This window comes from Saccopteryx leptura, chromosome 7 (genome assembly GCF_036850995.1).
Source record: "Saccopteryx leptura isolate mSacLep1 chromosome 7, mSacLep1_pri_phased_curated, whole genome shotgun sequence".
Lineage (NCBI taxonomy): Eukaryota > Metazoa > Chordata > Mammalia > Chiroptera > Emballonuridae > Saccopteryx > Saccopteryx leptura.
Genome location: NC_089509.1, coordinates 117,212,284 through 117,238,473, shown reverse-complemented (window position 1 = coordinate 117,238,473; position 26,190 = coordinate 117,212,284). Strand labels below are relative to the sequence as shown.

General features: G+C 57.8%; 1 protein-coding gene across 1 annotated transcript in view; it reads right to left on the bottom strand.

Annotated features, from left to right (window-relative positions):
• The window catches only part of AGAP1 (ArfGAP with GTPase domain, ankyrin repeat and PH domain 1), a 322,164-nt gene that overhangs the window by 201,341 nt on the left and 94,633 nt on the right, over positions 1-26,190 (bottom strand). Inside the window, exons 8-10 of the mRNA XM_066346522.1 lie at positions 18,041-18,168; positions 16,060-16,215; positions 7,720-7,812 (exon numbers count right to left, since the gene is read on the bottom strand). Coding sequence (XP_066202619.1) covers positions 7,720-7,812; positions 16,060-16,215; positions 18,041-18,168 — 377 coding nt within the window. The remainder of the gene's footprint in view (positions 1-7,719; positions 7,813-16,059; positions 16,216-18,040; positions 18,169-26,190) is intronic.

Here is a 26,190-nt window from a genome sequence, read left to right as displayed (position 1 = left end):
AGAAACACAGTCTAGGGATCTCCAGGATTTGAACCCGAGCCCCCCCCCCACTCACTGGCTCTCTAACCTTGACTTAACCTCCTAAGCCTTGGACACCTCGTCTGTGGTTGCCAGTGAGTTGTGTCTTAGGTTGGCAGAGAATTCAGAGGACGTCACGTCGTTAAAATGACACAAGTTTATAAGATAACTGACCCACAGGAAAAGTGCCAATAAAATCACTCTGGCTGATTATTGCCGTTTGGTTTTGCTTCTCAAAACTGATCAAATGGTGTCCACTGACCAGGAGGTAGAATATTGAGAGGGACACAGACCTGTGCGTCAGCGGGCGTGCGACGCTTCTGTCGCAGGATTTGTGCCAGCGACGGTCTGTCTCAGCCAATCACAGTTCAGTGGGAGGGACTCAAGCTGAAACCCTCAAATGGGAAGGTCTTGAATCTTGTTTGTTCCCTATCCGATACAAGGAACCTCATGAACGGGCTCCTCTGCTCCTCACACACGCTGATAAGAGTCAAAGGCAGAGACATCTGGATGGAGAGGACGGCGCAGATGGCCCTCAGGGGTCACAGAACCGAGTTCCTGCCCCAGCTCGCTGCTCGCCAGCCGTGTGTTACCGGCTGAATCGTGTCCCCACCCCCCCAGAATCCCTATGTTGAAGCCCCAACTCCAATGTGACTTTATGTAGAGAAAGGATTCTCAAAGAGGTAATTAAGGTTAAATGGGGTCATATGGGTGGGGCCCTAATCCATTATGACTGGTGGCCTTACAAGACGCCAGTGGCTGCACACACACAGAGGACACAGCGAGAAGGCAGCCGTCTACAAGCCAGGAAGAGAGGCTTCGCTGAAGTCACCCTGAACTTCCAGCCTCCACACGAGATAAATACATTTCTGCTGTGCAGGCATTTTGTCATGGCGGCCCCAGCAGGCTAATGCACTGAGCGACACTGGGCCACGGGCAGCGTCTCCCTGGGCCTTACTTTAGCCATCTGTGAAATGGGACCATCACACCGACCACATCACAGTTCAAGGGGATGGCAGTATGAAGTTTGGCGGTTTCTGCTACTCAGCTAAGAGCTCAACACATGTTGGTTACCACTGATATGCTGACACACTGTCACTATGCGTCATTATAAAGCCGCCGGGGTTACAGTAACGAGAGCGGAGAAACCCTCTGATGAGGAAGAGCACAGGGAGCAGCAGCTCCGGCTGCCCCTCCGGGACGCCCTCCAGGACGCCGTCCGCCCCCGTGCAGCTCCGGCCGGCCCCCCGGGACGCCCTCCAGGACGCCGTCCGCCCCCGTGCAGCTCCGGCCGGGCCTCCGGGACGCCCCCCGGGACGCCGTCCGCCCCCGTGCAGCTCCGGCCGGCCCCCCGGGACGCCGTCCGCCGATGTTCCCTCCTGGCGGGAGAGGGGAGCTGGGACCCCGAGCTCCGTGCTGCCTCAAGTCTCACACCCTCACGCTGCCACTGCGAGCAGACGCGTCACGGCTCCCCGTGGCTCCTGTGGGGAGAGCAGTGCCCCTGCAGACAGCTCCCCAGAGGGCAGCCAAGGCCCTCGGCGACCGGCCACTGCCCGCTTCAGGTCCCCCTGCCCCACCCGACTCCTGCCGCGTGACCGCCTGCTCACGCCTCAAAGCCCGGTGGGGTTGCCCCCCACCTCCGTTTCCCTTTCCCTCGCCCCCACCACCCCAGGTTGGTAGCACTCAGCGCCCCTGGGGGTCCCAGTGCAACCCCCGCCTGCTAGTTTCAGAGGCCACGGGTGGTGGTCCTCATGGCCCGTCTGAGCCCGGCCGGGTCGCAGACACCGTCTCTTTCCTGGGCCCGCAGGTGCCAGGGCAGTCTGCACAGGATGTGCCTGGGCTGCAACAAGCCGACCGGGTCTGCTAGGCCGTGCCGCCCCAACCAAACACCTCGCTGGCTTGTCAAGGCAAAACTAAAACCCGGGGACCTGTGCCAACGCTCACTTGGAGAACGGGGTTTCATCGTTATGGTGGAACTTTTAAGGAAAACAGACAAGATTCCGCTGCAATGCCACCTCTAGAGACTCCCTGTCCGAGGTCACGGACACAGAGAACGCGCTAAATCCTAACGCGGACAACCGCTCCTGGAGACTACATCACGTTTGCATGGCCGTCCACCCCGTATCAAGCTCCTCCGTGAGCCGCACTGTGTGTCAGCCTCCCGCTGACCGCTGGACCCGGGAAGGAGCATTCTAGATCATGGGGCAGCTTTAGGTTTCAATGACCGACTTTGTCTTTGGGTCTGTGTGGTCTCCTTGAGTCTTTCGTAGGGACCACAGATCATCCGCCTGCGTGGCCAGAAGGTCGGGGGGGGGGGGGGAGGGTGTTCTCTCGAAGACGGATGACTGTATTCCCGTGTAGACACCTGGCCGTTTTGAACCGTTCTACCAGCGACAGTGGGGTCCTGGAGGAGCCGTGTGGGAAGCATGTGGGGCACCCACCTGACCCACAAAATTAATAACTGTAATCGGTGGAGTGTCCGGCATGCACCGGGCTGGACCCCACGCTCCCAGGGAGCTGTCCACCCCAGGGAGGTACATCAGCTTGCTGCCGGGCACCGGGGTCCACGCCCACACATCACCTGCTTCTAGGGAACTCCACGGGCCCCCGACGCCCGGGCAGAGCCGACTGGCCACATGGGTGAGCCGCATATTCTCGGGCACCTTCTGCTCACCGGGGCCCCTCTGTGGTCAGGCGCCATCAACACCGGTCGTCAGGACACCGCTGCAGGTGTGGCGCAGGCGGCACGGGACTGGCCGAATTAACTCCTGCCGTGTTCCGGAGAGCAAGCACTCGGCTGTCCGGCTGGCCAGCCGGCCCTGTCTGTCTCTCCCAGCCTCTCTCAAGTTCCAGCCTGGCCTTTGACTTTGTTTACTTTGATTTTGTTTCCTGCACGAAAGCTCACGATAGCGGAGCGGTCGACCAGCCAGCTAGGAACGGCGTCGAACCTTCGGGAGATGTTAAAGGGACTGTCATCAGGTGGCTTTTATCCGGTCGACGCCGCGCTGTCCGCCCCCTAGCGCCGATCCCAGGTTCCAGATCACGCGGGTCAGCGGCCGACAGCGGGCTGGCCGAGGGATTAACTCTGGAGATCCCTTTCACTGAACAATCGGCTTCTCTCGACTCAGCTGAGAAAACCGTGTGCAGCTTCAAAAGCAGTTCAGAGGACAGCGACGAGGGCGACGGGAAGTCCCGCCCTGGCTGGCCCGTCCTCCGCCGGCCTGGGCAAGCTTTTCCCAGGGATGCAGGAGCCGCTGAAAAGCCCGTCCTCACTGACCGCGCGCTCGGGAGGTGGTGGCTACCACGTCCGGGTTCAGGGTCCAAAATGCAGACTCCAAAAGAAGTCCGGTGACCGGGTCTCCTGCCAAACCTCACGGTCCCAGGGGTCCAGAAGGTGCCCCGGGCTCGACTAAGCAAAGTGAGAACGGTCGCAGCCGGTGACCCAAGTGACCATCACAGCTGTCATCATGGCTCATGTCTCCCCCCCACACACCTCTCTGCCTGAATTTCCGCTGGGTCTTCCCAAAGCCGTAAGTGGATACAGTGTTTCCAAGCAGTAAGTGGATAGTGTTTCCAAGCAGTAAGTGGATACAGTGTTTCCAAGCTTGCTCAGTCCTGCTAAGGATTCAATCTTTAACAAACAAACCCGCAGTCACGGGACATGCTAGCCATGAGGGAGACTGGCAGGCAGGAGGCCCTTCTGAGGGCTCTGCCCTGCGGGCGGGGAGGCCCTCACTGCAGCCTGACCTACATGGGGCCCTGTGCCCCCTGCCCCACACCAACCCTGGATGTGACCGCCCCGTGCGGCCGCGATGACACAGGGGGGACAGGGGACGATGCCGGATACACACCGCCAGCCTGCTCTTGAGAAAGAACAGACTCCCACACAGGAACGCAGCAAAGCAAAGAGCTTTTTTTTTTCCCTGCTCATTTCTCCAAAATCTCACATGAAACAACACCCGCCTTCAGAGAGTCAGGGGCGTTCTCTTCGGCGCCCCCATCCGATCTAAAAATAGGACATTATTTTTTTTTTCAGTTGTGGAAGCGCAAGATAAACCGATCGGGGTTTTTTAAAAAATGCAAATACACCCGAGCATCTGTGAGTAAGCGTGCGGGCGGCGGGGGGGGGGGCGGAGGCCACCACGGGGTCCGTTTCAGCGAGGAGGGCACCCCGCGGGCCGGCTCTAGCCGGGAGTCCGGGGGGGGGGTGCTGCGGGGGACGAGGCCGGGGCCCGGGCTGCGGATCTGTCCTGTAATACAGAGATTAAAAAATGCAGAAAGGGAAGAAAGAAAGGAGGGCGCACAGCTGCCGTCCCCCAAACAGACCTCCCATCTGCCACCCACGATTTGCATGTCACCTTCTCGGGGCTCATTTGTACTTCATTAACTGCCATTGACTTAACAAGATTTATGCAAATGACACTGTCGGAGCTCCCCAACTCCCACCGCAATCAAGTGATTATGTATGTACAACTCTCCGCAGCAATGAGAAATTCACATGTGACAGGCCCGCTCGCCGCCGCCAACCCGGGCGCTGGCTCTTCCTTTTTCTTGCTTTGCTGGTTAATTTTTATTCCAGTAGATCTTAACTCATCAGTAAAGAAAAAATAATAATAAAGTAGGAACTATCCGAACCAAATCTCCTCTAAGGCTTCAGAAAAAACAAAAACGAAAGGGGGGGGGGGGAGTAGGTCCTGGTCCTGAGGTCCTTACGCAAGGAAATTATCTGGCAGGAAATAAGTCACAGTCTCGATGAGACGCGTCTCTAACTGGGGGGCCGGGAAGAGACGGGATCCCTGCGTGCTGTGACCTGCCGGCCCCCACGCTGGGGGGAGCAGCCTCCGTCCGCACGACAAGCTGTCAAGGGCAGGGAAGCACAGTGGGCACGATTCACCGGAACGCAGACAACCTGTACCGACCGACGGGAGGCAGGCGCAGGGCGGGGTGGAGACGGCCTCATCCCTCTCCTACCCCACCCGTGAGCCGGGGCCCGCGGCCCCCACACGTGGGCCGGTCTTGAGCACGGCTGAGCAGTAAGACAAAGCTCTCCACTGTGGGGCAGAAAGGCAGGACCTGGGTGCAGGGTGCAGAAGACAACATCCCCGTGGAGGAAGTGACCCCGCCCCCCGGCCCCGCGAGCCAATGACCTGGCTGCATTCTCCCCAGAGAAACACGCTCCTTCGGGACAGTCTCTGAGGGTTTCTTCTCTGTGACTGTCAGTTTTTGTCTCACGCTGCTTTCTGAAGGCTTTTTGGCAGGGCAGTGGGCAGATCACAGGAGGACCCGGGTCCCCATCCTGTCCCCATCGCACAAGCTGCCTGGGTCGGGACCCGCTCACCCTGCCCCGGGTTCATTTAAAGTTAAGGAAAACGCAGCTGCCCCAGCAAGGCAACGTTTGGGGTGTAGTGGAATACTTTACGCAAAAACGCTTCACAAATAACGAACACTCAGTTAATTGTCCGTTTATTCCGCAAGCAAGTCTGTTGGGTGTCTGGGACATGCCGGCCAGCGCCGGCCAGCGCCCTCCCGTCAGGCTCCCTCCTCCCAACCACCCCCCCATCATTTCTGCTAGCTGACGTCATCACACCAGGAGGGATGGGGGGCAGAGGAATTCCGACTTGTCCTAATGATCTCGGTCCCTTTGCAAACACGTGCGCACACGTGTGTGGGACACACCGATCTACTCCGGCCGAGGTCCCGAGCATGGCTGACTGGAACCCATAGACGTCCCGGAGTTTAACAAACCCTCTGGAATCTCCACGTGCTTGTGCGTCAAGGGACTGGGCGTGGCCTGGTGACCCATCTCACAGAAGTGCAACGTGAGGACCCACCGGGTGTCCATTTCCAAGGAAGGAGCTCGTCCGTGGCTGCACGCACGTGGGGGGGGGGGCAGCCCCGAGGAACGAGAAACCGTGGGCGCTTCCTGCACCATGGTCCCCCGGAAAAAAACACCAGACCGAGGTTTTGACGTCAACAAGATTATTTTGAACGTTCACAATTAAAAGGCTTCCAAGGACTGGGTGATGTTCACCTTATGCCTCGAGGGTCAACTGCCACCCTCACACGTACTGAAAACCACACCCCTTCTGCAGATGAGCAGGGGACAGACTGAGCAAAGGCTCCAGTGACACCAGGGACCCACCCGGCGCACGCACTAAAAATTACGGCAACAGTCTGGTGCGTTACGTTCTAATATTCCCAAAAGGAAACGTCCGAGGGTCAATTATTAGAGGAAGAGAGTATGAGAGATTTTCACAATTCTGGTTTAAAACGGTCTCCACAGCCTAAAACTGACAGGTCCGCCTCACCTTCCTTACGCAGAGAGTGGGGTTTGCAGATAAACGCACCAAGAACAAGCCACCGTGGGCCCTGGGTCTCTTCAGGGAAGAAAGCCTTAGCGTGACGACACCGCCTACCAGCCAAGAGGACGGGGGTGGACTCATCTTCACGGGGCCCCGTGCCAGTCCGCAGGGCGGTCGCCCAGCATGGGGACGTGTCCTGGAAGGCACCCTGCGGCCCTCCTCCTCTGGCCCCCCCCATCTCACCTGTCCCTCGCCCACACCAGCTGCATCTCTGCTTGTTGCAATGGTGCAGCTGCACTTGTGGACAGACCCCAGCCCGTCAAGGGTGGCCAGCACCAAGGCAAGTTCCTAAAAAAAACGTGTACAGACACCAAGGTGCCCGCAGAGGAGGACAGCTGCTGCGAGCGATGGCCCAGAGGGACACAGCGGTCCCAGCCGTGCCCGAAAGAGGCTGAGCGTGTGTCCTGCCCAGAGGATATTTTCCCCCTAACTCTCCTAAGCAGGGCGCACTCTAAATCAATTGGCCTTCTTGAACAAACGGAAAGACGGCATTTCCAGCAGCCACGGTGCCGGGTTACACTCTTGCTTTTCTCCGGGACGCAGAACAGCGGAAGAGGTCACGTGCGCTCCCGTTCTGCTCACGACGTCAAGTCATTTGGTGTCTGGGTTTCTGGGCTTAATGGGGCCCTCAGTGCAGGCTGGCCAGCCACCCCGGCCAAAACAAATGCTCGAGACCGGTCCCCTTGTGTAACGAGGACGTTTAATTAAGGGCCCCCCCCAATGCAGCTGTAAATGTTCCTTTATAATAATAAGGTCTAAATGAAACTGAACCTAATCAAAGTCACAATTCCTTCATTAGCAAATTACAAACAAGACCGCACAGCTGACACACCGGCCGATGATTATCGCAACTAATTGCCTCGTTGTTACAAACTAGCCTGAAACGGTGTTCAGATGTCCGTGTGTGCGCGCGCGTGAGAGAGCAAATTAGGGCCACGCCGGGCTATTCCCGGGCTCACAAGGGGCCCTTGTGCGGAGAGCTGATTTACCCCCGTCGCCTGGCGGCCCAATCAAAGCCCGCGACAAAAGGCAGCCTTTGAAGCCAGCTCAGCCTGGAAACTCGCTCCATACGCGGGCGGGCAGCCCGCACTTCATTAGGGCCTGTTGTCACATTCTCCCTCTTCTTATTCTAATGACCCTATTTTAATACACACAGGAACCTCTCCTAATTGATGTCAAGTGAGTGACTTCTACATTCATCAACAGAGCACATGAAACGGATGGACGTCGGCGCACGGGCCGGTATCACAGCCCAGAGAGACCGAGGCGCGCGTGTCTCCAGCTACGGGGAGGAGGGGGGAGTGCAGGGGGGGGAGTGGGGCGAGGGGGGGCGGCGTACCTGTTTGATGGGGATGGCCCGACCGCTCCCGATACTGTCCGCGCGGCTCTCCAGCCCCTTCTTCTCCTTGTCCGGGTCACTCCCCTTCCGGGACTGCAAACAAACAAACAAACACAGAAACAGAAGTTAGCGGGCGGCCGGGTGGCGTCTCCCAGACGGCGTACACCTGCCCCTCTGAGCACGGTTCCTGCGAAGGTGGTCCCGAGACGCTGCGGGGGGGCGTGGGGGCGTGCACCCCCCAGCCAGGGGCCAGCTACGGCTCTTCCATCTCCACGGAGGCGCTGTTCCACGGAGAATTTTCTCAACTTTTCCCCCCTTCCTTTTCCACCACAGAATTATCTTTTCATTCTTTTTTTTTTTTTTTTTTTTTTTTTTAAAAAGGAGTTCGAAATTCAATTACAAGGAACCAATGGACTGTACGGAGAAGTGGACGCCCAACAGGAGAACACATTCGGGAGCCGCCGTCCACACTGCCAGGGAGGAACGGGGGCTCCTCGTGGTGCGTTCAGGAGGCCTGCGACAGGGGCGCGCACACATTTAATTAACGTCTGCGGCATTAAAAACATTCTATTAACGACTCAGCCGTGCAACGTAATGGTGCACGCTGGATCCCCATCAAGGTGTCGGTAATGTTTCTTTTTATTGCTTCTGCCCGGTGAGAACACTGCAGACTCAAAGCCAGATGATTGTATCACGACACACACACACACACACACACACAAAACAACAGGAAGAAAGTTGAAACTAGCTTTTCCGCCGTGACATCAGTACTCTGGGTGTGTGTGGGGGAGGATGAGCAGCTCCCTTCGCCGAGGGCCGGGACAGCTTTCCCAGGCCCTGGTGCTGATGGGACGTGAACGGCAGGGAGGATGGTGGTGGCAGCTCCCTTCGCCGAGGGCCGGGACGGCTTTCCCAGGCCCTGGTGCTGATGGGATGTGAACGGCAGGGAGGATGGTGGTGGTGCCCACCCCAGAGGGGGAGCCACATCTGAAGCACCCCCCACCCCGTGCCAGGGGACGTGGGAGGAACTCCGCAGCGACGTCCCCACCTCTTGATGGCACCGGGGGAACGTGGGAGCGCCATCACTTCCTGACAGATTTATTTTATTATGAGAGAAAGGATCTGGGACTCGTCCTCCTTAATAACTGTGCTGACAAGTGACAACTTCACTCCATTACTTTTCAATGGGAACATTACTCACGCAATATTGAAAATGGAGAAACATTTTCGTGTGCTTTTCAAATCCGAGATGATGTATGAAACGGGCCGGCGCGGCGGGGAACGGCGCCCAGCGACTCGCGAAGGGGCGTGGGGTGGGGGGCGGCTGACCCCCGCCGTGGGACGCAGGGGAAACGGTTCCCACGACGTGAACTCAGAGGTGGTGTTTCCCCGGGCTCGGGGCTCATTGGAGAAACACGCTTCCCTCAACGATGACAAGAACCGTTACTTACCGGGCACCCGTGTGCCAGGCACTCGTACAACAAGTGACCGAGACCAAGCTGCAGGAGGACATAGAGCTTAAGGCGTATGTCCCTGTGGGCTGGAAGAGGCCTGGGAGAGATTTATCCATTCCTCGTCAGGAATTTCAGCTCAGGGGTTGGGGACTCACTTCCCTCTAATTAATTCTTTAATTAATAATGTACAGTAAGAGCGGTGCAGCGATCCTAAATTCTCTTCTCCCCACATCTCAACTCCTGCGAGGGCCGGAACATGAGGTTTCTTTCCTACGTAAGACGTAAAAGCTCACGGTGACATTTAAAAAAAATTTTTTTTTTTTTAAATCAACGGGGATGATGAAAGGGACCTCTAGAATTTTATCAATTCTAAAGTTGGAAATCCATCTTCATTATCCTCCATGAACCGGGAATAATTAACAAAACAAACATAAAAACACGAGCGGCTTCCTCGAGGCGGGGACCATCTGCGCCCACGTCGCTGGGAGCAGGGCTTCCGGGCTGCGGCAGGGGCAGGACTCCGCATCCCAGCGCCCCCTCCGAGAGCCTCGGGGTCGCCGTGGAAACAGAACAACTCCCCAGCGGTGCTCGTGTCCTCCTGAGCGTCTCCGATGACGCTGAGCATCTCAGGGAGAGCCGCCCGGGGCAGGCGGCCGGGAAGGAGGGTCTGCGGGGGCTCAGCCCACGGCTGCGTCCCCCGGCAGGCTGTAGCTCACACACGTCCAGAGCACTGAGATCCAACGGCCTGAGCTCGCTCACACACACACGCACACGCACACGCACGCACGCGCACGCACACACACGCACACGCACACACACGCACACACACGCTCACACACACACACGCACACACACACACACGCACACACACACTCCTAGGAAGCCCCCCACCCCCACCCTGGTCTTTCTGCCAACTCTGAGCTGCCATTGTCCCAGGAGGGCAGCCGGCGTGACTGCGGAGAGGGCTCCATGAAATCAGCTGCGCAGCGGCTCCCAGCACAAGCTGCCCAGGGCTGGGGGGATGGTGGGGGGGGGGCACGACGGTGGGGCATCCCGCCTGCCACGCACAACTAGACTCCGAAACAGAGTCTATCACGCGCGTCACGGCGGCTGGCAGCGTGCCTAAGGCTGAGTGTGTAGCCTCGGCCAACGATGGACTGAGGGAGGAGAGGCTAAGAGGTTGTAAGAGGTTAAGATGATCGGAGGGTCACTTCTTCCTTTATAAAAAGGCTTAACTTCCCCCCGTGTGAGGAAAGAAGCCAGGAAGGGAAGACCCCCACCCTGTCCCCCATCCACAGGGACAGGAAGCGTGTCGCTGCCGAAAGCCCTCACTGTCCCACGGAAACCTGCCCCCCCCCCCCCGTGACCAATGAGTCAGGCAGGGTCTGCTGGAGCCCCGGGGTGGGACCCACGGTCTCCTCCGCAGGAGACAACCCACCCTGCACGTCACCCTTTTCACAGTAACAACGCCGCTGCCGCAGTCACAGCGAGTTCCTCCGAGCTGGGCCGCGTCCCCTCACCATCCTCGGCTACAGGGTACGCTTGGCTCCGCTGAATGGCGTCGGCATCGCACGGTGAGCTTTGAAAAACACCATGCCAATGACAGCGTCATTAGGAAGCTGGGAGAGAGGCAGCAGTTATGGACCCAGATAATCAGCGCCAAGCTCACGGCAGGGCCGGTCCCTGGGCACCCCCAGGCGACACACCCCACGCCGGAGGGCGGCCACTCTGACCACGACTTGACTCCCTGAAGCAGCGGCAGCAGCTTGTGCCCGAAGAGCCACAGGGTGAGTACACACGGTGCGTCTTATTCCCGTACGTCTGGACGTCCTTTCCCAGGAAACACCCACCCACACGTGAGTCAGGGCCACCAAACGAACACTGTTCTAAGAACCCGAACTGCAAAACCAGGAGTTGAATGGCTGTAGCCTTTTAACCTTCCTTTTCTCAAAAACAACACTAAAAATATATCTGTATCTATATCTATATCTATCTATCTATCTATATATATGTGCAAAATGAGAAAGAATTTAGCTTTGAAGAAGTGTAATTCCTACCACAAATATAAACACGATTTGCTGCTACAGGAGATTTAAGTTTTGGTAATTTTGTTAAAAAAAAGGGGGGGGGGCACGTAATTTATTTTTGGTTAAAATCGTGTATCTGGGCAAAGAGACGTCCCGGGGACTGTCCACGTTAGCCCAGGGTGACACACCGCAGGGCCTCCTCCGTGGGGCTGAAGGACGCTGGTGTCCCCCGTCAGTTAACGCTGGCCTCTGGACGACGCTCCAGTCGGGGAGGTGAACGGCGTCCCCTGCTCTGGGACACCACCCCAGTCTGCGTGGACTCTTCCTCACGGTGCGTCTCCGTGGAAGGCACGCACGTGTCCACAGAGACGCACTTCCTGCTCCCTTGGGTCCATAACTACCACAATTACCTGGGAAGAGGAGTTGATGAAATTTCACCTATTTAAGAACAGGTGTAAACCCCTCACAAGGAGAGTTAAGTTTCCTAATTGCTACAATTTCTAAAATCAAGTGGCCTCCTTTCCATTCCTTAGGCGACAGTGACATCTAGTGGACGTTTCTAAGATCTTCAAGCCAAGAAGACTGGCACATCACCGTCCCTCCCCCATCACAACCACCAGGTCGTGTCCAATGTCAAATCTGTAAGGAACGACCACACCCACCAGTCAGCTGTTCCTCCTTAAACGTCAGGCAGCAAACCTAAGGAAGCTCCTCCCACGACCCCTCATTTCTGGGCCCGCTAACAAACGTGTGCAGCTGGATTCAATTTTTAAAACCAGTTTAGGAGCAAACTGTTCTTCAACATTTTATTATTTTTAACTTATTGATTTGAGAGAGAGAGAAAGGGTGAGACACAGAGGGAGAAAAACGCTGATCTGTTCCTGTGTGTGCCCTGACCAGGGATCGAAGTGGCAACCTCTGAGTACCCGGGACAATGTTCTATCTAACTCACCGGGCTGACCGGCCAGGCAGCCTCTGAGCGCCGGGACAATGTTCTATCTAACTCACCGGGCTGCCCGGCCAGGCAACCTCTGAGTGCCGGGACAATGTTCTATCTAACTCACCGGGCTGCCCGGCCAGGCAGCCTCTGAGTGCCGGGACAATGTTCTATCTAACTCACCGGGCTGACCGGCCAGGCAGCCTCTGAGTGCCGGGACAATATTCTATCTAACTCACCGGGCTGCCCGGCCAGGCAGCCTCTGAGTGCCGGGACAATGTTCTATCTAACTCACCGGGCTGCCCGGCCAGGCAACCTCTGAGTGCCGGGACAATGTTCTATCTAACTCACCGAGCTGCCCGGCCAGGCAGCCTCTGAGTGCCGGGACAATGTTCTATCTAACTCACCGGGCTGCCCGGCCAGGCAACCTCTGAGCGCCGGGACAATGTTCTATCTAACTCACCGGGCTGCCCGGCCAGGCAGCCTCTGAGTGCCGGGACAATGTTCTATCTAACTCACCGGGCTGACCGGCCAGGCAGCCTCTGAGTGCCGGGACAATATTCTATCTAACTCACCGGGCTGCCCGGCCAGGCAACCTCTGAGCACCGGGACAATGTTCTATCTAACTCACCGGGCTGCCCGGCCAGGCAACCTCTGAGCGCTGGGACAATGTTCTATCTAACTCACCGAGCTGACCGGCCAGGCAGCCTCTGAGTGCCGGGACAATGTTCTATCTAACTCACCGGGCTGACCGGCCAGGCAGCCTCTGAGTGCCGGGACAATGTTCTATCTAACTCACCGGGCTGACCGGCCAGGCAGCCTCTGAGCGCCGGGACAATGTTCTATCTAACTCACCGGGCTGCCCGGCCAGGGCTGTTTTCCAACATGTCCAGGGGGGAGGGAACAGCCCTCGGAGCCCAGCTCCACGAGCAGTCTGTATCATCAGATACATTTATCGTGACGTGGTTAAGGGAGCCTTCGGCACCGTCAGGAGGAGTCTCCACTGGTCCTGGTGCCTGTGGCACTTGGCCTGGCCAGCGCCGGCATTCCCGGCCCACCCAGGTGCCCGGGCGTGGGGCCCGCCCACGTGTGCAGCGTGAAGACACGGGGAGGCCCCGTCCAGCCGTGCGTGCTCTCTCTCTCTCTCTTTCTCCCTCCCCCTCTCTCCCCCTCCCTCCCCCTCCCTCCCTCTCTCTCTTTCCCATGTGGGTGGGCTCTGGCACAGAGCACAGGAAGGAAATACTCATTCCCAGTTACTATTATTTTAATCCTTCCTGCCTCCAGTTTTCTCCTTGGTCCGTACCCCGTGGGCAGGGTCTGGGACCCTATTTTCTGGCACATTCCAGAGCTGCCCTTCCCGTGCGGGGTCGGGGCACGCTGGAGCTCTCATTATAAACAGCCCGGATTTTTTAAAAGTTACTTCCAGGCTTCTCATCTCTTTCGTTGGGATAGAAACCGAAGCCAGTGACCAGGAGACGCGGTCCGTGGACGGCATCCCGAGCCCGTGTGTCTGCTCCCCCCATCACACCCTGGCAGGACTGGCAGGGAGACAGAAGACATTCTGGTCCGTGGGTCCACATCCCAAGGCCCTCACTCCTCCCCCACGGCTGGCGTTCTGTCCTGTCCACCCTCTCTGCCTCTCTGGCGAGTGAAGGTCCTCAAGACACAGCAGCTCTGTGAGGTGACACCCTCTCAACCCCAAGTCCCCGACAAGTGCTGGGGCGGGGACAGCGCCGCGGGCTGCTCAGCTCACGGCCGCTATTCCGGGTGTCCGAGGGGTTTCACAGAAGGAAGGCTCACTTGTGTGCACCGGCCGCTATTCCGGGTGTCCGAGGGGTTTCACAGAAGGAAGGCTCACTTGTGTGCACCTTGAAGGTGTCGGATGTTCCCCTAAACGCCTGCCCCCCACCTGCCGCAGACTGCTTCTGCCTCGCACCCTCAGGACGGTTCCACCACGTCAGCCTCGGGGCGGGGGGGACAGTGGAAGCAACGCCCAAAGGCTCTGCCCCTGCAGGGCGTCCTCCCAGCGGCCTCGCGGTCACCTCCGTTTCCAGCTCAGAAAGGTTAAGTCACCTGCCCAAGGCCAGACAGCCCCTGGCAGCGGAGGCCGGTGCTGAGCCTGCTCTGTCTGGTCTTCCCGTCCGTCCAGGGCCGGTGACGGTCAGAACTCACGAGGCACAGGGCACACAGCGAGGGAAGGGTGTGCGCTGCTGGGACAGACCTCGGCAGTGATGGCTGTCAGCGGGGTGGGGGTGGGGCAGCCGCGGACACATCCAGGCCGTCTCCACATAGGGCAGCGGATGAGACGGCAGACTCCCGGTCACCCTGGCAGAGTCCCCACTCTAGTCCAAGGCCAGGAATACTGAACTTGGAACTTCTCTGCCTCTAAGTCAGTGGTCATCGACCGAGAGAAGTCAAGCTGTCCAAACAGGAGCCGCTGACTCTGGACCTGGTCCCTGGGGTGACCTGCAGGGTGGACGGTGTTCGGAGGCATCCTGGTCACCGCCCACATCGTGAGAACTCAAAATTCCCCCGGAACTTCCCGAATGTCCCCGGAGAACAAAACCAGCCGGCTGAGACGCGCTGGGCGACAAGCTTGCACCTGCACTGCAGAGACCTCGTCCCCGGGGGAAGCAGGCTCTCAAGCCCAATGGCGCCGGTCACAGGCAGCTCTGCCTGGCGTGCTGGGCTGGGAGTCGTGACTGGCTGGTGGCGGCCCTGGGTGTGCGGACAGGACGGGGGCGGCACCTCTGGGTTTGAGTAGTTCAGGGGTTTTCTGCATCCCAGCCGCCCAGAGAGCCCGAGGAGACCACCCGGGCCTGGGCCCCACACACGGACGCCGAGTTCATCGGCCTTGGCCCCAGGAGAGGACCAGGTTTTACGATGCTGCCCAGGTGACACTGAGCGGTCCGGGTGGAGAGCCCTGCGGTCAGCAAGCCTCCAGGACCCGTGAGCTCGACCCTCGGGCCGAGGAGGGGCGTCTGCCAAAGCTTTTATATCTCATCCTGAAAGGCCAGACGCTCCCATCTGGGAAATCTGTCCGAGTTCGGCCATTCTCCTCATGTCCAGTGTGACAAGTCTCCAGCTAGAGACTGAGAGAGGGACAGGACCGTGGGCATCTCTGCACAGACCGCTCCCTCTGTGCTCGGACACAGGGACCTGCACTCCCCGTCCGTGGGCATCTCTGCACAGACCGCCCCCTCTGTGCTCGGACTCAGGGACCTGCACTCCCCGTCCGTGGGCATCTCTGCACAGACCGCCCCCTCTGTGCTCGGACACAGGGACCTGAACTCCCCGTCCGTGGGCATCTCTGCACAGACCGCCCCCTCTGTGCTCGGACACAGGGACCTGCACTCCCCGTCCGTGGGCATCTCTGCACAGACCGCCCCCTCTGTGCTCGGACACAGGGACCTGCACTCCCCGTCCGTGGGCATCTCTGCACAGACCGCCCCCTCTGTGCTCGGACACAGGGACCTGCACTCCCCGTCCGTGGGCATCTCTGCACAGACCGCCCCCTCTGTGCTCGGACACAGGGACCTGCACTCCCCGTCCGTGGGCATCTCTGCACAGACCGCTCCCTCTGTGCTCGGACACAGGGACCTGCACTCCCCGTCCGTGGGCATCTCTGCACAGACCGCTCCCTCTGTGCTCGGACTCAGGGACCTGCACTCCCCGTCCGTGGGCATCTCTGCACAGACCGCTCCCTCTGTGCTCGGACACAGGGACCTGCACTCCCCGTGCACCCCCGAGAGATTCCCGTGGGCTCAGTGCCCAAACCTTTGCCATCTCCTAGTTTTCTCAGGCTTCCGGGAGCGTCCGCACCCTTCTCACCGATTTAGTTTGGATTCTAAACATGTCAACGGAATCGTCCGGCGGGCAGGTCACTGCTATTCACTGAAAAAAGGTTGGGAATGCCACTCACAGTGAAGAGGTTGGACCGGCGCTTGGACTGCTTGCGGACGGGCGTGGGGGTGTTGGCGGTGGGCGGGACGTCGATGCGGAGCTCCTTCTGGCTGGTGCTGGGCGTCGAGGGGACCGAGGAGGAGTAGTCGCTCAGACTGCCGCCTCCGTTACTTGTCTGCAACGAGTCAACAAAACCAAGGTCTGGTGAAGGACACGCCCCGGGGAGCCGGACGCGGCCACCCAAGCAGATTCCCCACCGACCCACCGGTGCGAGCGGGTCACACAGGCCGGACGCCTGCGCACGCCAGGCTGGGCGGCGTCTCTGGCTTTGCTCGTTGGATCCGCCTTAACACACGGGTGACCGCTCACGAGTGAACTCGTGTTGGCTCCTACACTAGCTATTTCAGTCCCTGAAACTCAGCGTAATATAGGATGACTGTATTTGTGACCCTTCGCCCTGAAGGTCGAAGTTCGAAAACCAGCACACTGTTCTGTATTCTCCTGCGGACTCCCTTTCTCCCCACTCCTCCAGGCGTGAGACCGCAGCCTCGAAGGCACAGTAAACAAAAACAGTCACGGGGTGGGCCGTCTAAACCTGGACTATCTTCTACCGCTCGCAGTTTGAACGTACGTATTAAAGATACTGGAAAATCTTTCTGTCGTGTAAAGTGTGTGTTTCAAAAAGGAAAGCGCAGGGAAACCAGATATATTTGCAAAACATGTTGCGTGCCATTACCAGTAGGTGATTGCTACATAGTAATATACCACACCAAAAAAAGTTACTAAAATATATCTGTAAAATATATTATGTAGCAGGTATGTACAAAGTTTCATTTAAACTCATTATGTATAAACAAATTATACTGAAGTTTATTTTTAGATCATTTCACTTTCAAACTCAATTACGAAAAAATAGCCGGTGACATAACTGCTGCATAAAATTGCTGGTCAACCGTGTGTTAAGTACACAGGGTTTCATTCCGGAACCCGCCGACCCTCTCAGGGGGTCTCATCCTGTCTAAGAAGTGACTTAAGAAAACAGGAGTCTCTTAGCTGCTTAAATGTAACCACTTCAGAGAGTTAGATGTAGTGGTTTTCTCCTCCCTCTGAAAATGAAGGCGTGCGTGCGCAGAACCACACGGGTCCCGGTTCCTTTGCGGCTCCGGGCTCGACACACAGAGTAAGTGCCCTTTTGCCCGGCAGAGACACAGTTCACATCTTTTAAATCTGGAAACGCGAACGCTCTTGGAAGGTGTCCCAAGGTTCACAGGGACTGAAAGCTGCCTCCGGCGGAGACACGAACACTGGTGAGCGCCCTCGGCAGGACGCCACAGGAGACGTGGTCGCTTGCTTCCCAAGTGACCGGGAAGCTCTTCTCGCCGCCCCCTTTTAAAGAAGTGCCCACGGGACACCTGTCCAGGAAACGTCATGAGAAACACCAGCGGAGGAGGAACAAGCCACCTTTCCTTACGGGGAAGGGGTTTTGGTTAGGTTCTTCAAAGCGACAATTATTTTATTTACTTCCAAGAAAAATAACAAAGCAAATGTTGCGATGGGAAGAGTTTCCGCGGCCTCGGGGACGTGATAATTATACGTGAGAGCAGCTACCAAATCTAGACGCACCGTGAGGTCAGTGACTGACATCCACCCGCAACCGTCCCACCTGGAGGCTGACGGCAGGAGGCCGACGGGGTCATTTAAATCCACGGCAAAGACTGCGGCGTGCAGGCACGCCCCCCGGACCCCACCCCCTCGGCCAGCACGCCTCATAACCCCGGCCGCATGCTGGCGGGACACGTTCAAGAATGCAGCCCATAAAAACCACCAGGCCACAGCCTTCCTGAAGGAAACGTGAAGCCAATTAACAACACGCTGTTATTGAGAAAGTTGAGAAACAGAAAGCAAATCCATGGGGGGGGAGGGGGGGCTGGCGGACAGCCTCGGGCACGCACCCCGGGCTCGGACGCGCCTTTCGGTCTGGCTCCTCCGGGGCCCCATACCTGGCTCATGTGCACGGCGGACACCTGGGCGGAGCAGACGGACGAGTGGCTCGGGGAGTTGGGGAGCGACTTGCAGGGTCCTATGGACAGCTGCTGCTTCTTCCTCGTGGCGACAATCTTCTGGGCCACTAGGAGACAGACAGGGAGACAGGAGTCCACGTGAGGCTGGTTTCCAAACCACAGAGAACATGGCGGGCACCCTGCCATCCGCTCCTCCCAGGGTAGCAATTCCCGGTGGCTAGCTGGGCGCATGGCACAGATGAGACATCTCCTGGAGCCTCTTCTGCCCCCTCCCCCCGGCTGAACATGGTTATGCAAACCCGCGCCAGCCGACGGGACGGCAACCCAGGGGCGTGCGGCAGCGTCCAGCATGAGTCCTCGGGAGAGCTGCCCTCGCTCTGTTTCTCCGAGTCGTTTCCCTCTTGCTGCTTACAGAGCACACGTGTTGGCTGTGACCCTGGTGGGCACCCTGGCGGAGGAGGGGGAAGCCACCCTTGGTGGGACATGAGATGGAAGGAACCCTGGACAGACCACATCATAAACCTGGAGCGTAGAACGGAAAAATACACACCTATCTCACTTAAATTATTCGAATACTCTGATTTCTTTTCCCTCAGTGACTTGCACCAAAAATAACCCTAAGTAAGACCAAGCTCATGCAACCCGAATCCCCTTGAAAATAAAAAGAAAAATCGATTTCCTGCAGAGCCTAAAGAATCCCTCTTAACTTTTACAAGCTGCCCGCGCAGAATCATACTCAAGGACGTGTGATTATATCAAAGGCGTTTTCTTTTTCTCTTTTTTCCCCTTTACTTTCTATTTTAAATGTACAGCTACAGCACACATTGGAAGTTTATCTGAATCAATACAAATCTCAGTTCAACCAGCCAGACCTTCTCGCGGCAAACAGGCCCGCTGATACAGCATATTGGATTTAATTGGAAAGGAAGTCAACGATTAGAACGCTCTTCCTACACACCAATAGGTGTGTCACCACAGGAGAATGACTACGGCTTTCGTGTGAACGGGCGTGCGTCTTCGGGGACGTGCTGTAATTAAGTTTGCTTGATACTCAATCCCCGAGTTCGCCCACACGGCTGCTCTCTTCACAGACACCCCTGCCAAGGAGCGCACTGCCGTCCCCTGCGATAGGTCACAATACAGAAGGGGGGGGCGGGGGGCCCCAAGTGTGCGCGGACCCTGTCTTCTCCGAGCGAACACAACTTGGTGTGTCCAGAGTTTACGGCGCTCATGCAAATGAACGACGGTGTAAACGTGATTAAGTGAAGACGCGATCTATAAAAAATGGCTCCCCGAGACGGAGCGCCGGCCCCATTAGGCCAGCCCACCTCCAATAGGCCTCTTATCATTCTGAAAGGATGGTATCAATTAATCTATCTTCCCGCGGTGTATTGATCATCACCTTCATCAGCTAATCATGTTTAAATTACAGAGGAATCGCGCGGCTCTCTGTCATTTCAAAATCATCGGCGTATTGATGGGGGGGGGGAGGTCTTTGACGACATACATTATTTTATAAATCGTTACGGAACTCCCAGATGAAATTTAAGTTCAGCCCAGAGGCTCTGACAGCTGCATAAACCGGTGTCGTTGCGGGTGAGCTGAGATCCGAAGGACCCTAAGTAAATTATCTTGAAATCCTGACTGTTTGGGTGACTGCCATTTACTTCTTCTTCTTGGGTGGGGGCGGAGCGAAAGGGGGTGTTTGACGATCGACTCTAATGCCCTTTTATTTTAGGCCAACCTCAGAGTCACTATGCAGTCGGATGACTGGAGCGACTTGGATCTTGAAGCTCATCACAAAAGCACAAACGTCGGAATTAAACAGGGCGCGGCCGTCGGAAGAGCTCTGTCTGTAGGCGCCTCCCGTAAATATTTTCTCTGCGAAGCGATCTGAGAAACTTCCTAAGGTAAAGTCAAGTTTGGGCTCCAGACTTCCCACTCGGGAGGCCAGGAACAGCCATGTCACGAACAAAGAAAACGTCTGTCCCTTAAAGCCTCTCACTGAACCACAGACGGGTGGTACGAAGCCTGACTCACAGGCCAACGACAAAAATCCTGTTCATTTAATGGCTTTGTTTTTTTTTTGAGAGCGAGAGAAAGAGGGAGGGGACAGACAGGAAAAGACAGGAAGGGAGAGAGTTGAGAAGCATCAACTTGTAAGCTCAGCACCTTAGTTCATTGACTGATTTCTCATATGTGCCTTGGCCAGGAGGCTCCAGCTGAACCAGTGACCCCTTGCTCAAGCCTGTGACCTTGGGCTCAAGCCAGTGACCGTGGGGTCCTGTCTGTGATCCCGCGCTCAAGCTGGTGAGCCTGCACTCAAGCCGGCAACCTCTGGCTTTTGAACCGGGGTCCTCCACATCCCAGTCTGACGCTCTATCCACTGCGCAACCGCCTGGTCAGGCAAAAAGGAAAATCCTGATCATTTAATCAGCGTTCTCCACATTTCTTACAAAACATTAGTAGTGTTTTTTATTTACTTTATTACTTTTTTGGTAACACGTGGGAGAACGCTCTCATAACTGCTGCCTTTTTTAACTTGACGCAGGTTGATTCTACTATTTTCCCACGACTGTTAGCCCACACCCGAATGGAAGAAAGGAATGATGGAGGATAAAGAGGTCGTTCCAAAGCAGACCGGTTCGGAACTGCAGGGTCACCTGCCCATGTAGGGGACACATCCCGAGGGATGATGAGAGTGCCTGACTTAAGAGGAGGCCCAGTCAGAGGGAAACGGGGGGGGGGGGTCGGAGCGGCTGGTCTGTGAGGTGTGGAAACGGGGGGGGGGGTCGGAGCGGCTGGTCTGTGAGGTGTGGCGCTGCCCCCACCCCCGCAGTGAGGACAGAAACCTACGAGCCACAGACAGCGCCGTCTCAGACAGCGCCACGGCCCTGACCCTCAAATGACCTTGTAAAAATCAGGACAGAGTCACGGGACAGGAGAGAGGAGACTGTCTGTGTGAATGGTGAGCCCCCCTCCCAAACCACACCGCAGTGGGTGGGAGGCGCCTTTCCCTTGTAACTGGAATCATTAACTACTCCTAATACTCAGAACCCGTCAGTGTTCACAGTGCTGAAACATAAATGCGACCCCAGAACACAGGCAGGGCAACATCCAGAAGCACTGAGTTTTGTCTCCACTGGGTCATTCAACAAGTGACCCTGTGACAACCGTTACATAAACACACATGGGAATGAACGCCGGAACGAGGCCAGTGGAAACACCAGCACGGAGGGTACCTGGGAGAAAGTCAGACCTTTGTCCTCGAGACGTGGGTGGCTCACCGTCCTGTAAAAGCGCCACGTGAGCGCGGCCACAGTCTGAGCAGGTGGTGGGCAGCGTGCCCTGGACAGGTCTGCCGTTTTCCCACACCCGAGCCGACTTCACGGACCTCCCGACAGCTCCGCACGAACCCGCAAGGGTCTCTCAGCGGTCACTTCCTCCACCGTTTTGAAATTTGATTTGGGGAATACATAACAGATACCTTTTATTGAACCCCTTCCATCGTATCTATAATTACACTGGATAAACTTCAAAACCAAGCAAGTCACCAGCGCCTGGGAGGGGGCCAGGGGGCTGACAGGGCCCCCCTGACCTGGGTGATGAGGTTGAGGCCATTTTAAAAGCCAAACCCTTGGCCCTGGCTGGGCAGCCCGGCAGATAAGTGTCCCCCCGGTGCACCAGAGGTTGTGGGTTCGACCCCCGGGCAGGGCGTGTGTAAGCAACAATCACTGAGTGCACAACTGGAGGGAACTAAGTGACATGATGAGTTGATGCTTCTCTCTCTCTCTCTCTCTTCCTCAAATCAATGAAAACAAACGAAACAACCCTAAACTCGAACCCTAAAGTATACTTTCATATACGTATTTCCATTCTTCAATTTAAACGTTTAAGAACGGAAGCAACAAGAAAATTGAGTTACTTTCTCTACCAGTTTTAAACCTATCAGATGATTAACGGTGCCCTCTGACTAGTGGTTAGAGTCTCAGCTCCCAGATGCAGCCTCATCACACCCGGCACAGAGCCCGGCTCCTGCGTCCACTCTGCTTTCCGCTCATTCCCACGGAGAGGAGGAGGCGGCGGCCAGGGAGTGGCCCGCCCCGCACTGCGCACGGAGCACCCTGCCGACCCCTTCTGTGTCCACATCGGACGACAGCGTCGCACAGGTGAGGAAACTGTGGGCAGGGCCGTCTGACTCGGCCGCCGCTGCCGCTCGAAACCCTACGGTGACGCCAGGAGACACCCCCTCCCTGCTGGCATCCCCACGACCCTCGCCACGTCCAGGACGGGACGGGCGTCCCTCAGCTCTGTCCTCTCCCTCCGTTCTCAAGCCTTCCCTGCATTTGGCTGGCACCCAGGGGAGACTCGGCCAACGCCAGTTCAGACCCCATTTCCACACCAGCCTTCTCTAAAGCAGCCGGACCGTCCCTGACACCCCGCCCCCTGCTCTGACCACTGCAGCCTGTCTCCCTCCTCGGCCCCTGGGGCACAGCCTGCCCCGGCCAAGGTCACTGCGGACGGTCTGGGGCCGGGAGCATCTTACCGGACCTCCGGGCAGCACCGGTCGTCGCTGCCGGTTCCCTAGCGGCCTGCACCCCTCCGTCTGTCCACGACTCCCGTGGTGTCCCTGTCCCCTCCCCTGCCTGGGGCGAGTCTTCCGTCTCCCCCTTCCCGGGCGTACGCTCTGGGGGCTCGCAGGCTTCCCGCTCCGACCCCCCTCGGTCCCCGCGCGCCACCGGCAACGCCGAGGGTTCCGCACCCACATACACGGCCTGGACCTCCCCGCATTCTAGAACTGCCTCCGAGTGACCCACTCAGCCCCTCCCCCCGCCAGGGGCTGGGGTGCCTCCACGTCCACGCGCCCAACTGAGCCTCACCCTCCGCCACCAAACCCGCGTCTCGGGTCTTCTGACTCCGCTGACCGTCCCCGCCGCTCCCCACCCCCCCTGGAGAGAGGGACGCAGGGGACTACGGAGTCCAACGCCCATGACCCCGACACCCCCGCCCCCCACAGCCCCCCTGTAAACGGGAGAGGCGGCGCTCGGCAGACGAGCTGGGGGGGCGCGGTCCATCCCTCCTCAGTCCCGTCCCTCTTGGGGCCAGTGCGCCCGGAGCTCGGGGGACAGGGACGGCGTGGGCTCCGCGCGGCCTGGACTCAGGTGGGCAGGTCTGTCCGCCTCCGGTTTCCGCTGAAAGAAGCCCAGGCACCTGCACCTCACCTTCCGGTCCAGTCTCACTCGTCAGAAGGTAACAATGTGATCTTCCCGGGGCTGGCTTCACAACTGATTCCGGACCCCAGGGAGGACCAGGACGCCCTCAATACCCAGACCCTGGCCCCGGCTGGGTAGTCATGTGGTTAGAGCGTCGTCCTGCTAGGCCAAGCTTGCCAGTTCGATCCCGAGTCAGGGCCCATGCGGGAAGCAGCCGAGGAATGCATGGATAAGTGGAACGAGAGGTCCGTGGCTCTCTCTCTTGCTCCCTTCCCCTCTCTCTCTCAGCTCAGTAAGTAAAAATGAAAACAAAGACTGCCCCCTCCGCAGCCTCACTGCCCACGTCCAGACAGCAGCCAGCACAGCGGCCACAGTGCACTGTGCCCTCTGAACCCGCTCTACAAGCTGCTCCGACCGCCCAGCACTCCTCCCTGTCTCCCCCGCCCCCCTGTCAAATCCTTCTTGGAGTCCCCAGCTCGGGCTGCCTCCCCTGGGACCTTCTTCTAACCATCCGGACTGCACAGTGGACACTCCACACCCCAGACACCCGCAGGTGCCAACGTGGCCGGCTCTGTGTTCCACCCACACCATAAGGACGGCTGCGTGTGCGTGGACAGGCATTCACACACGTGCACACACACACACGTGCACACACACAGGCACAGAGAGAGCTCTCCTCGTTGAAGGGGTGCGACCCCAGCCTTCTCCCCGGAACCCCCGAGCCTGGTGTGTAGGAATGGCCCAGGAAAACAGCCCTGTGACAAAAAGGTCCCCAGCCAGAGCCGCGCTCACTCACACCAGGTTCTGGCCTCCGGCTCCTGACCGGGGCCTGGGGCAGGGGCCGCCTCCGAGGTCCCTTTTTGCCTGGCACCAGCTGCCACCCACAACACCCAAAGTTAAGCACAAATCAAGCTTTTTAATTTCATTAATGGTTATGACATTTTTCGGCAGAGTCCAATAACTGTTGGTGAATTTAATCAGCAAAACATCCTCTGTGGATCAGATGATTGACTCAGACGAATCAATTAAGAGGAACTTGCGTGGTGCCACCTGTGAGCCTGGCAAAGGCAGGGAGGGAGGCAGGGACGAGGCCCACGACCTGGTCTCCACCCCCCACGGGCTTCCAGCCCAGGACCAGTTCCTCTCGTCCCACACCAGTGGCTCCACCTTCCTTGTCAGAGGCGGGGCCTCAGGGTGGTCCCCTGTCCCCCACCCTCACTCACCACTCACTCAGGTCCTGTAACCCAGCCTTCCCGCCTGGGCAGGCCCCCGGGGACCAGAGGCTTCCAGACAGGGCCCCGGACTGGCCAGCCCTTTCCTGTGCCTCCTCCCAGGTCCCCTGGAGCCCGCAGGACACTTAAGTCATCAAGAAGCTTTGTAACGGTCTGCGTGTTAACACTCGGCCTCATTCCGACCTTCACAACATCGGCCTCGGCCGCGTGAGCGCCTTGGTGTCCACTGGGGTCATCGGGGTTCTCAGGCGAGGTCCGAGGACTCCTCCGGCTGGGCTGCGTGGGGGCTGATGCCTCGTGGGGGGGGGCGGGGAGGAGTGGAGGTGCAGCTAAGGGTGACCCTGTGAAAGCCTGCAGATTGGAGTGACCCTGAGGGGTCACAACTAGACGCCAAATGGACACTGGGTGTAAATCAAGCTAAATTTGAAGTCAGTGCGGGGTGGGGGTGGAGGAAGTCCCCGAATTCTGAATAAGCGATGTTAGATAGAAAGTTACGTCTGAATGGTGAAGGTCATAAAGTATTTAAAATGTTTCTAATAGACACACTTGTAAAAATCAAGCCGCTGGAGACTCTAGCTTTATTCCACACGAAGAGCCAGGCGAGGCCGGGAATCGTGTCACGTCCTGCCCCCGCCGGGCGCCAACCCCCCCAAAGGCGGCACTCGCTGCACCTGTTAGAATCGGGTGGGGGCAGGGGCCCGCCGGAGAACGCCGTAAATAACGTAAGGCGCCAGGGACTGTAAATCTTCCAGCAACAAATAATAGGTTCCCCCTCCCCCAACGTCTCAACTCGAGTTTTAAATTACAGTCGTGCGATCATTAAACTCGCTTATTAATTAAGAAGAAATTAATTACCAAATTATCTATGTGGTTCTGAATTTTGTGTCTCAGGAAGGAAGAGAAACTGGAGTGGAATATTCCTCTCGCCCACGGAAACCTCCAAGTTCATGACCGTTCAAGGGGGAGTCCTCTGCATCAGTGGGGACCCTATGCCCACCGCTCGGGTGTGGTTACCTCTGTTTGGAGTGTAGAGGACGCTATGCCAAAAAAAAAAAAAAAACCCCGATAAAATGAACAGGGGAGGGGATACGTTCTTGCAGGTCTCCTGGGTCATTGGATGCTTAGTGACAAGGAGCAGACACAAGGACAGACACCCAGGGGCCCTGGCACCTGCACACCTGGGTAGACAGACCCGCCAAACTGCGCTGCCCATTGAGGAACACGGTCAGCTCAGTGCCCAGACAATGGGCCCACTCGACAGCCCTCCCGGCTCTTCTGCAAATGCCAGGCACCGTGCTTCTGCCACCTCCCCGGGGCCAACGTGGGCCTGACACCCGACAGGCACTGCCCACCTGGGTAAACGAATCAACACAGGGTCCACGGGGGCGGGGGGGGGGCTGGCAAGGACGTAGGAGGAGGGTTGGGGGGAGAAGGCGCAGGATGGGGGAACCCCAGTTTAGGGATCTCCAGGCAAAGATGGGGATGGGGGACAAGGGTGGACATGCTCTTCAAGGCAACAGGAGGCCGTCGACACTACTCCCGGCCAAGAGGCAGGATCCGTCCATGCTCTGGAAGGATACCTCATGCGGTCTGGAAGCTGCAGGCCATCTCGACCCAGACACGGGAGCAAGCAGTGTGGGGGCAGGCCCCCCAGGGCCGGGTCTCAGGGACCCCCACTCCCACG